The following is a 12,461-nucleotide window of genomic DNA, read 5'->3' as shown; positions in this document are numbered from 1 at the left end:
CATGGAAACACTTGAGATCTCCATGTCTGGTTTAAATACATGTTTATTCTCTCCAAATAAAACCAAACAGAATTTAAAACAGCTGTTACAGACACTTCTCCACACAGATAAATAATGCATTCAAACTTGAAAAAAAAGAGCAGTCCCTTCTGTTCCTAAAGCAAGAAAACAAAAAGCTTTGATGGAGGCAAATGGAACAAAGGCTGGAGTCCGTCCACCGGCCGAGTGCGGTGTGCTTATTCAGGGTAAACGCTGATGCGGAAGGCCTGGAAATGCTTCTCAATGTTACTATTCTAGGAGGAGGATTGAGAACATCGGAAGCAGTTAGCAAGTCTAACAAGCTAATCCGCCTGGAGTTGCTTAGCACTCAATGTGTGAGTGTGTGTGTGTGTGTGTGTGTGTGTGTGTGTGTGTGTGTGTGTGTGTGTGTGTGTGTGTGTGTGTGTGTGTGTGTGTGTGTGAACGTATGCAGCAGGTGAGTTCTGTACAGCAGCTTCAGAAGCATAAGATGAGTGGATGGGCACATGTGCTGTGATGCGCTGTGCTATCAATTCGCCCTGTAAGACTGTACAAAAAAACAAAACAATCATATACATCATAATAACTGCACGACAATAAATAAGAAGGCAAACATGATACTTTTGTTCAACGTGGTTTGATAAAAGCAAAAAGAGAAAGAAAGAAAAGCAAGGAGATTGTGGTTGTGTGGTTGTGTGGTTGTGTGTGTGTGTGTGTGTGTGTGTGTGTGTGTGTGTGTGTGTGTGTGTGTGTGTGTGTGTGTGTGTGTGTGTGTGTGTGTGTGTGTGTGTGTGTGTGTGTGCTTCCGGTACAGGGCTTCAGGTAAACAGACGAGTCTCTCATATCTCCTGGTATGATGTTGTAGGCGCCAAGTAGTTCTCTTCGTTGCTCCTGCAAATGAGAAAAAGATTTACAACCTTTAATTTTCATGGTAAATGTTCCACAGTGGTAACAGGTTTTAATATAACTGCCCACACACGCTTCTTTTCCCCTTCCTGTCTTCGTCAACACAGTGTCTAAGGTGAGTGTGTGAATAATAGATGAGGCTGATCGAACGGCCGCGTTGCTCTTGGTCAAGGCTGAAGACTCATCTTGACAGAATAGAGCCTTTAAGTGCAACGCTAACAAATATGTTGGTTAACATCATGAATTTTAAAGTTTTCGAAAACTTACTTCACAAATAAAAGCTGTCAAAAGAGCTGCTACACTCAGAGCAGAAGAGAAATATTTGTAATTAGGGGATGAATTGAGTAATGATCAAAATCAATCTAGGATGGATTAGAGGGGCTTTACACCATAACTTTGAAGAGAGGAGAGAGAACAGTCAAAGTAGGAGGCTCAAAGAAAGTTTCTACAGAGTGGTGAATTTTCTCCAACTGGAAAACATCCCAAAGGAGCAAGGTAATCAATCCTTGAAACTTTCCAAGAAGCCTGAAAGCTAATTGGCCCGAAACGGTCCAAAGTTATTGATTTCCTCCAGGGATGCAGCGGAAGGCAGAACTGAGATCTGTCTCACCCAGCAATAGTCTGTTTAAAAGCACCTTTAAGCAAATTGTAAAGTTAGTCTGTCTGTCGGCAACAAGGCATCTGTCTATATTTACACTTAATGGTCTTTAGACTTTCGATACTAAACAAGATCAGATTTATGAAGTTTCTTTGTTCAAGAACAAAAACAAACAAAGAGAAATTATTCCACTTCCTGTGCGTATGTTTACAGCATTAAAATATTTTGGGCATTAGGCATTTGTGATATTCTAATCACCCGATTGTCATAATCTTCTCGTTGAATTATCCTTTATAATATTTTTTTAACTCTGACAGATGTGTTTGGACCCAACAGCAAATTGCAGAATATTCAGTTTGTTGAATAAGACCCAAAAAAAGTGTCTTGATGTCAATCCATAGTTACGGATCAAATGTAAATGGTAATGTCTCAATTAGCTGTTCAACTCTTCATTTGCTTCAGTGAATCTTGTGGTTGGTTTCATCCTCAGGAGACAGCCAGGGAGGCGTACGCTCTGTGTTTGCTCTGTGACCGTGTGGATACAACAAAGTGAGCCTCTGTTTGTCTAAAGGTCAACCTTACATGTGGCTGGAGTCAGACATAAGCTTATCCCAAAGCTTGGCTTTTGCCTCGGCTCACAGGTAAACAAAATCTTTGTCTCTATGTTTGCTCAAGGATCATGGCTTCGTCAAACACGACACAGGTTTACAGTTACTGGCACATCCTGACAAAACTGAAAGAAAATATTATTCTAGTTGGTGGCCATAAAATAATGAAATACTTTGCTTACATAGAGTACACATGGACCAATGACAGTTTGTCACATTAAGATAGTCCTTTAAATGAGTTTGAATTGAGTTAGTGATATAATGCAGTCATGGGATGTTTTACTAAATATTGATGGAAGGATTTCTGGCTCTTATGCTAAAAAATATATAAATTATAGAATATTACACTATAAATTGTGTATAAATGTGTGTGTGTGTGTGTGTGTGTGTGTGTGTGTGTGTGTGTGTGTGTGTCAGCAGAGGACTGTGACTCAGACCTGACTAAACTGATAATACCAACAAAAACCTGTTTCTCTATCAGTGTGGATTTGCCAAGCTTCCATTACTACCAAGCAGATGTGAAAGCGTTCCCTGTCTCAACATGCAGTGTCAAGAGGACAAAGACGGACCTGATTCGACACGCCAAATCTCCTGCTTAACAAGTGCTAAAGTGTTGCATGATGGGGCATCTGACTAGTACATCTGATCCGAAGAGGCTGATTCTGATCTTGGATCTGCCCTCTGTGAAAACATTTTGGCCTGCTTTGTCTGCATTTCCTGTTGACTGAGACCTCTGACGAGCACCCACTGAGCCCAGGGATGAGGGGCTGGGCCTCATTTCCTACAAGGATCTGAAGCCTGAAGCTGTGATTCAAGGAGCCTTTGCAGGAGCTTTTCCACCACAAGGACCAGAGTTTAAATCATAGTCCAGGGAAATCTTTTGACCCCAGAAAAAGACCCTGCTCGAGGGGTAGTAATATCTGAAAGTACAGGAAGCTTTAGGGTGGGTGCTTGTAGTGCTGATCCTGTTTGGTTGAGTACTCTACCGTTTTATTTCAGGAGATCAACCTCCGCAGTACCTTATAAAACCTGTCAAAAAGTGTTTTTCTCTTTTCTGATGGTTTTGCCACCACTGAGTCCATGAGTTGTGATCTGGAATTTATCATACAAATGATTTCTGTCTACTATAAAGACACAAAAATGACTTATTCATCTGATAAACACCAAACCAGGAAAGAGCTGCAGACAGGTATCCCTTATTTAAATGAGGCAGAAGTGGTATACTTGTGAATTCTGGTGTAAAGGAGTGCTCACATCCGCACACAGACGAGACGAAGCAGGGTTATTTTTTTTTCATCGTCTCACCTTACTTCCTCTTCTTTCAGCCTGCGCGCCGCCTGCTTTGACTGTTTTATTTGCAAGTCTAGTCTGTGTAAGAAGTCTTTGGCTGACAGCTCCTCTGGCTGGACGGGTTTGGAGTCCTCTGAGGGCGGGGACGGGGGCGGCGAGGGTCCCTCAATATCCTGCGCCGTAACACAGGGCGTGTCCAACTCCTGGCCCGTTTCACCGTCCCCATCGGGTGACTCTAGAGAGAGTCCGTTAAATATGGAGCGCTTCTCTGACGCCACGGGGATGTTGAGGCTGTTCCTCAAGAAGATGCAGTCGTTGCTGAACAGCTTGTTGGCTCTCTTGACTTGCTCCATCTGGCACATCAGGGTGACATTGAAAAAGATTGCGTTAGAAACTGCTGTTGTGGCTCTAACTTCACGACCAGTATCATCTCTGTTTTTGTCCTGTGCCTTATCATGTGAAGACCTCATTATGAAACCACTGTCACAGGCTTTATAAACGTTGCTTATGCCGCTCACGTTGCGTCAGTCAGTTGTTAGCGTATATGTGTATATACCTTCGATATTTGTGCTTCTCCTTTTAGAGCCGTGATGATGTCATCAGTTTTAAATACATTGTGATTCACTGGCATACCTTCAGGGAAGGCCGTGAGGATGAAATGCATCATGAGAGCCAACAAAAACATTTTTAAAGTCGCACTTCAGTGCCACTTTGTTTTGAAAAGAGTGACACCAAATCAACAGAGATGTTTCTATACCAACATCTATAATGCCTCCAATGCTTATTCATCCTGGGTTGGTCTTTAGCAAGTATGCAACTCTATCTACCAATCTTATACCAGGTCTTTACAGTAAATTAGTTTCACACAGATAAAATGATATTTACTTTTCCCAGAACACACTTTCTACTTCACTGCTACAAATCAGCAGTTGCACTGTGCTGCCACCAGCAAGTGCTGATTTAAGAGCAGTGAAGAAATAGTGACGTGTTCTGTACGCAAGTCAACTTCAGCTTCAAGCGTTGCCAACAATAACAACACGGAACCATGCACCGATGACATCATCATCATCATCATCACTTCTGTGCAGGGCTGGTAAACAAGCAGCTGGTTAAAATGTTTACTTTCTTGAATGCACTGGTCTCCGATTGGCTCAGGATCTTAGATAACGATCCTGGTGTGTTTACTGTGAGCTCTGAAGGCCACCGCTGCTCTTCACTTTCAACAGTGATGTTGAGAAAATTAAAAAAAAGAAACAAGAAGTAAAAACTGAGCCCCGGTTCCCACCAGATGAAGTGGAATACAGACATGACTCCAGTGCATTGGGTCCAAACTCTTCCCAGGGGCTCTTGCAACACCAGAATAACACCGTCTGCTCTGAGGGTCAAACTTGTGGCCTCTAGTTCACTTTGGGACATTATCTGACTTTGGGAATGGGAATCAAACCCGTTGATGGTGAGACAGCAGATCAAGGACCACAGAGGTACTTGTCTTTTGTTCGTAGTTTGTCATCTCTTTTATTTAGTCTCTTATTTATAGGCTATTATGTTATATTAAGTACTTTACTGTGTGTTCTAGTACTCTGGTGTGTATCGTTTGCATAGGGGTATGTACAGGTTTCTATCCATCTGTCTATATCGTGTGTGTCATATAATACACAATGATAATGTGATGGACTCCTCTCAGTGAATATAAACAGTGTGCAGTACCATCCTGTCCAGGTGACGTCACCTATCCTCGCAGTACTTGTAGTACTTGTGTAGTATTCTTACCGTGACACCGTACTTCAGAGCGATGCCCTGCAGAGTATCGCTGTCTGAAACCCGATGCTCTATGTATTTCTCCCCCAGAGAGGCCGTGACGCTCGCCGTGCTGCCGTAGGAGCGGATCTTGGTCCGGGCCAGGCTCTGGGACAGCTCGCTCTCCGACTCGGAGCCGGACCTGGACCGAGGGAAGATGGGCTGACCGAACCGTCCTCCTCCTCCATCCCGCATCGGCAGGACGGGCGAGAACTCCGCCATCTTCTCTTGAGTCAACGCAGCGCCCCCCCCCCCCCGTCTCCTCCGGCTTGTGTTGAGGCTCCAGTCGAGTCGCTGCGGGGAAGAGAGTCGCCGGGTTAAGCGGCAGGGAGGCTCCCAGGCCCGGTCACGTTCACCATGTCCGCCCCGGGGAGCGCAGACATGTTTCGGTGTAGAAACACTTCACGAGCCGCTGTGGTCATAGAGCTGTTGTGTTGACGTCACAGCGTACAGAGGGAAACAGCTTCCGGTGGCACTTTCAAAATAATTCACCATATATCTTTACTTCTTTATGCCTTTCTCTTATTTATTTACTTATTTCTCTTTCTTCTTTCTTCTTTATTTAAAGGCTGCTATACCAATTAAGTTTTCTATCATAATATATGGTTGTTTACTCATTGGAGTAATTTTGGAATGATAAAAAAATAGAGATGCTACATAGGCTACACTTTTCTTAAAGTAGCTGGATCCAAACTCTAGCTACATTAGCAGAGGTAACTTTTATTAAATGGCCTCTTTCAATCACATGTACACATATTTATATACTGATTGTTGTATGTGTGATTTACTCAGCTGGCAACATTCAGTATTTTCTTAAAGATATATTCAGGTCATGTTTGAAGATTAAAAATACTTTTAACAATAATTTGTCTTTCTTCTATGTAGGAGGGAGGTGGGCCTCCTTACTTGAATACATCCAGGAGCCCAATTTCTCATAATCTGTCCTGGCTAGAGCCCCTGACCCTAAAAGGCCCCGAATAAACTGAGAGACAATGAGTTTCATATTAAATTAATTGCACATTTGCTTGTTAATCCAGAATATTCACCTCACAATGACAATACACACACACTAAATCAACAGCTGTAACATTAGACTTCTAAATCTTAACCATCCAGTAGAGGAGCTGCAAGTTACGGCCTTCCAGCTGCTTGCATTGGTTTAGCCCAACAACTGCCCAAATGCAGCTCACCAGAAAAAATAAGCACCAAAGTAATGCTAACTCAATTTAAATGTCGCCCCAGAGCAAAAGTTATGATTAATGGATTTACTAAAGGCTATTTCACAGAATTAATTGATATGTAAGGTTTTTAGAACAAAGATTAAATTGTTATTTACTCACTTTTCTTGAGTTACAGATAATGAAAAAGTGCTTTTCACATCATGTGGAAACATTCAGCAGGTCTCTGTGACCACTGACCACTGCATGTGACATCTGGAGCCAGTGCTGTTAAAAGCAGGAGGAACAACAGTCCCAACAGTCTCATGACTGACCAGGCAGGAAAATAATGTGCTTTGAAAAAGCCAAGAAAAAAGAGAGATTTTCCCAAGCTGGGAAATCAGTGTCATAAAGTCTGACCCATGAGGAAGTGACTGGTCATTCACTAAATATAATTTTTCCACATTCCCTAAAATTATATTGATATTAGTGTTAATCACCTTTTAAGAATGGGAATAATCCAACAGAGGTTATGCAGTCAAAGTAAAAAATACTTTTTTCTTTCACTCTATCTGCAGTGTTTATATTTCTTGCCTGGAAACTAGGACTAAACGTTGGGATTGTAAAGAATACATGCAGTAGTTTTTTGTGTGATTGTACCAATAATAACATCGATTGTCAAGTCTTTCAATACATTCATGCTTTGAGTGTGAGGCCCTACAGCCTGATGACACTGATGATAGCAAACATATATAACTTGTTCTAATCCACACATGTAATAAAAGTCTCCATTATCTCCTCTGGCCTCTGCATATGATGCAATGAAAACCTGTGTATGTTCAGTCCTGATCTGGACATAGAGTACAGTAAACTGAGGAGCAACAGGTCAGTTAATCATCAACAGAAGGAAAAATGAAAACCAAGATAAATCCCAGTTAAATAATCAAGTTATATGAGAGCGATGGATGAACTTGTTGTGAGGGACAGAACTTCACACATCATGGATTCATTACTGGAGTCTGTTAGAGGAACTCTTCAACGCCTCCGTCTCTGTCATCTGTGCTCCTGGTATCATTCATGATCATTCAAAACCCAGTTTGGCGCTGAATTCTCCCAAAGTTGTATAAATACATTATAATTGAATAGCTTTGCTGGTGAAAAGCAATCACTAACTAATAGGAAGATAAAAACTGCAGGTGCGACTCGAGGATGCACAGGTTGTACCTCCATGAAGTCTCATATGCTGAGGGACAAATACTGGGGGAGCGACAAATGGATTCAGGATCTTTGAATGATTAATTTATTCAATTAGTGCCTGTTGGTTATAGATGCTGCTGTGGTAATCTCACTGTCTGGCATTTTCAAATGGAAATCCATTTATTAAACGTGTGTATCAGAACAAAGACCAGGAGGACGGAGCATTAATTATACATGATGTTCTCAATGTGAGATGACACTTTTTTAGATTGAACTGCAAATCAGTTCAGCGCTCGTGTTGTATTAGCTCCTTGTCTTTGGGCATTGGGTCTGCTAAAAGAGAGGGAGGAGAATTAAATCATTTTCATGTATAAAATGATGTAATTTTCCTCCAATAGTTTTAAAATTCATATCTAGTGTGGCAGACGGACAGTGGAGATGAGATTACTTCACTCGCATCTCCCCGTCTTGTGTTCTGTTGTAGGAAAAACACACAAAAGGAAATCATGGCTATGGATGAAAAGAGGGAGGAGAGGCAACAACACCATGAGTCATGTGTCACAACGTTACCATGACAACACACTCTGGAGCCGCCTCTTGATCCGAGTGCACCGACAGGTCTCATTGTGTTCTCTGTAATTAGTTCATCATCTGTAAAGAGGCCATAGGAAGGGAGCCTGTAAAGAGGTAAAAAGGTTTTATAATGTTGAGAAACTGATGTGTATTTATCGTAGATGGAAAATAAACAACATCTATACACAGCAAGTTGAGTTTTAAGGTTTAAACCCTTTGTCTGGGATTTGTGAATATGGGCTGTACAAATAAAATATGATTGCTTGATTGATTGCTGTTTATTGATCACAAATTGCACTTCAGGGTCAGGGGTAGAGTGGGTCGTCCACTAACCAGAAGGTTGGCAGTTTGATCCCAGTGCCAAAGTGCCCTGGGGCAGAATACTGAACACCAGAAAGCCTCTGATGTCTGTGTCATCACTGTGTTTTACCACTTAGACTGTTTCACCACTTACAATAAATGGAATTTATGCAGCCACATGAAGTTAATGGTTTGGGATGATGAGGACATCTACAGGATGATTTTACTAATACCACCATAAAACATCTGTGGGTTTACTCTGACCCCTGTTGGACAATTTAAATATTGCAATTGTTTCAAGGTATTGTTTTTAACCATTAGATGGCGCCAGTTGATCAGCACATAAATGAACATAACTGTTTTTGTCTTTAACAATCAAGAATCATTTTTTTAGAAAACGTACATGTATTCATAGTGTAAATCTACAATATTATTCACCTGTAGGCTAAGTGTCAACTCAAGAACTTTAGAACGGGAGTTTCTTTGTCGAATGGAACTCGTCCATTTGGTTTGATTTGGTTTGACACAGACTTTATTCAGGAGGGTTCATCTCAAAATACTTAACGACCTCAGCCATCATGAAACTGATAAACAACAGCATCGCAATTCTTAATCTGGATTAGAATAGAATAGTTTGTTGAAGTGAACCAGTTCTTTAAGTCACGGAAAGTCATGGTAAAGATGTTCTCTAGAGTTAAACTTTTTATTACAATCCAGTGCCGCCAATCGTTTTACAGGGCTGCTAATAATCCTTTTTCCACTGACTGAGATGTTCACTGTGCAGAATGTGTTTGACGTTATGAAGCTGAGGCAACTGGTTATTTTTAACCCAAAAGGAAGGAAAGTTAATAAAACAGTGTCACTGTAGCTGCCTGGTAATGGAGATGGATGTCATTCCTGTAAAAAATGACATTTAGGACAAAATGAACTATTCTTTAGGGCTCTTCATATAGAAACAGTGAGTCCGCTGCAACTCTTAGTTCTTTTAAATCAATGCTGAAAACATTCCTGTTTGCCACGACCTTTTATTAAATCATACAATTACTTATTTCATAAACTGCCATGTTATTTTCACTCTTTTATTTCTTATGTAATATTTAATTCTGTATTGAACTGCTTTTTAACTTTGAATTTCTTTCTCGTCTTATGTTGCTTGTACAATTTGTCATGATGCCTTGTATATTTTATGTGAAGCACTTTGAAATGTGTTATTCAGATAAATGGGCCTTGCCTCACTAATAATCACACACTTATCCAAACAGTTGCATAGGTTCAGGCTTTGAAGGATCAAGTGCACACTCACAGATGTTGCACATTTCTTCTGTGTCCACAGCTTGTAGTCAGGATGTTTACATAACCCAGTCAGGTATGAGGCTGCGTTTGAAGGACACATCACTGGTCCTGCCAACATGTCAGCTCTCATCTGAGGCTTTTCAGCAATGGAAAAAAAAATCAATGAACAGGCTTTTAAATCTGGTTTTATTCACGTCTTGCTGCCTGAAACACGAGTTTTGGTTCAGTTTGTGACCTGATTTCCTCTAAAATAAACATGGTGTGTAGTACTTTGTTTATAGTAGTGACTGACTCACACCCTTGGCTGCTTGTGAATAAAGTACAGTACAAGTGTCCTTCCTCCGTTCTCTCCTTTACATAATCAGTGAGCCTTTGTTAACCACTTGCATGAGGTCATGATAGAGGCAGACTTCAGAGAGCTGCGTTCAGGGCTGACTCACCACACCTTCCACTCGGGTGGGAAATCTGCTGCAGGACGAGCAGAACAAAGCTTGTGTGTGGAAGATGTCAGACGTCAGAGGATGAGAATCAGGGGAAGGGCAGAATAAGTCAGCACAGACACAAGTTCCAATCCGTGCAACATCTGCTTCTCTTTCCATCACTCTGCAGTTCACGTGGAGTCGTGTTGGAGTCAGTCCGGTGCAGTGAAGTTTAATCCTCGTCAGTGTGACGGCCTGCAGGCTGCACCCACTCCAACCTCTTCACCCATAACTACATTAATATCATTAATAATCAGACTGACCAAGTGGAGCAGGGGAGATTATCATCAATTTCATGTAATAAATAAGAAAACTTTATATATAAAGCATAAAGTTATGAAGTCTTTATAAGACAAAGTGATAAAAGAAATCAAAAAACTGTGTCAATCAATCATCAATCAAAAGGAGCAAGAATAAAAGAAAAAAAGTGAGTTATTGTGAGATGACTTCAAAAAGTAAGTTCAGACCACAAGCACGTTAAAGGCACCGTTATAAAAAAAGGACACTAACTTGTTCTTACTGACAGAGAGACACAACCTAATGAGAAGACGATCTCCTCGGCATAAACCATATTTACAAAGCACTTTTCAAAGCAAAGTTATAAAGTGACTTACTCAACAAAATGATAAAAAGATTGAAAACATGTTTAAATCTGAATCAAAAGATGCCAAACATAAAAAATATTCCAATAATAAGAGGGCTACAAGGCAGCCTTTGTGTGAAGCGACTTGGAAGATGAAAGCGAGCTCAGACCATAAACCCATTAAATGCACATTTTCAAAACTAGGATTTTAAGAGAGATTAAAATCTTTATGAAGTCAGAAGTCACTGACAGCTTTATAATCAGCTGTCTTTATTTGACCAGACTTTGGTCTTTAGATGTTAAATACTCTCCATTTTGTAAAAACCTCCGTTGACATGATGTGTGGGCTGAGGTTTTGATGTATATGAATGTCTCCTTCAAGGTTTCATCTTCAAGAGATTCCTCGTTTACTTCAAACCAAACACATCATTCTCTTCACGTCAGCGCTGCATGAACACCAACCTCAAAGAAAGACTTGGACTCCAGGAACTGTGTGTTTCAGTCTATTTTTTCCACATGCAGAGGAGTGACTGGTGTTTAATAATAGCCCTGGTTTGAGGGAACAGTTACTACTGCACTTACATAAGCACACAACTGTATATTTCACTGGCAGTTTATGAAGCCAGGTTTGGAATCTTGCTTTGAATCAAAGCCTTCTGGTGCGTTTTATCAGTCACGACACAAACCTGCTGTTCTCGTTCTCTCAGAGTGGAAACATTGGAGTCACACCCCAGGTTTCTCTGACAGCAGTTCACCACAGCTACTCTGGCACAGGAAGCTCAGAGAGCGATGGAGTCATGCACATTACATCATCTCTCAGGCATGTGCAAACAATCTGAGAAACTGGATCTGATTAAAGGCTGCGTACGAACACCAGCTCGAGTACCTCCCAAACCAACATGTCCGTCTGTAGGTCACTAAAAAAAACTGTCGCAGCTTAAGTTCTGACCACAGCCTGTTTTCAATCTGGTCCTCAGTAGTTACACACAGTTCTTTTTTTACTTAGAGCAGCACAGCTCTATGGATGATGGATCCTGACTGAAATATCTCAGTGTTTGCTGCAGACTCTCCTGTTCCCCAGAGGAAGAATCCGTACAGACTTTGTCAATCCACCGACTTCTCCCTCTGCACCACCGTTTTTGTTTTTCAGTGAGATTTCTCACCAGGTTTGGACAGGGCTGTCCTCCAGGTTTGAACATTCACGTTCCCGAGAGGATGAAACCTTGTGACCCTAGAGTCTGACCCTGTTAGGGTGAACGAGGTCTGCAGAGTAGCTCTGTTCAGAGAACATGCAAGATTCACATAAACACAAAACATCAGGTGAAACCCTGAAATCTAGAATAGAGTTGAGCTTGAAGTTTCATTATTGATCTTGGAAATAGAAAAAGATCCACTTACATGACATTTCTGTGAGGCCTTCATCACTCAGTTAGAAACATTTACTGACAGATCTACATGATCCCTGAGGCTGTGAACAGTTCTCCTCACCTGAATCTTGTTCTGATTGAATTTCAATGTGGAACAAGATTTCGTTAAACAAGCTTCTAAATGTTCTCTATTTTGTCTTTATCCTTCTCACATCTTTTAGCGTTTTTTCTTTTTCATCTTTATACTTTTTACATTTTATCTTTATTCTTTTCACATCTTTTTAGTATTTTATCT

General features: G+C 41.0%; 1 protein-coding gene across 2 annotated transcripts; it reads right to left on the bottom strand.

Moving 5' to 3' along the window:
- Positions 1–25: 25 nt before the first annotated feature.
- On the bottom strand, positions 26–6,074 carry lysmd2 (LysM, putative peptidoglycan-binding, domain containing 2). 2 transcript variants are annotated; one of them, XR_011242630.1, is made up of 4 exons: positions 5,191–6,074; positions 3,436–3,773; positions 793–909; positions 26–708 (listed from the first exon to the last, which is right to left on the bottom strand). XR_011242630.1 is itself a non-coding variant. In XM_020079804.2 (3 exons), exons 1-3 carry the CDS (start codon positions 5,437–5,439, stop codon positions 858–860), a joined length of 639 nt encoding a protein of 212 aa, XP_019935363.1. In that variant the 5' UTR covers positions 5,440–6,074; the 3' UTR covers positions 26–857. The 2 variants fall into 2 exon arrangements, 1 of the variants encoding a protein (XP_019935363.1); XM_020079804.2 differs by having other exon boundaries at positions 26–909.
- Between the last annotated feature and the right edge of the window lie 6,387 nt (positions 6,075–12,461).

The sequence above is a fragment of the Paralichthys olivaceus genome, chromosome 1, assembly GCF_024713975.1.
Source record: "Paralichthys olivaceus isolate ysfri-2021 chromosome 1, ASM2471397v2, whole genome shotgun sequence".
Lineage (NCBI taxonomy): Eukaryota > Metazoa > Chordata > Actinopteri > Pleuronectiformes > Paralichthyidae > Paralichthys > Paralichthys olivaceus.
This window is presented reverse-complemented; position numbering and strand designations above follow the sequence as displayed.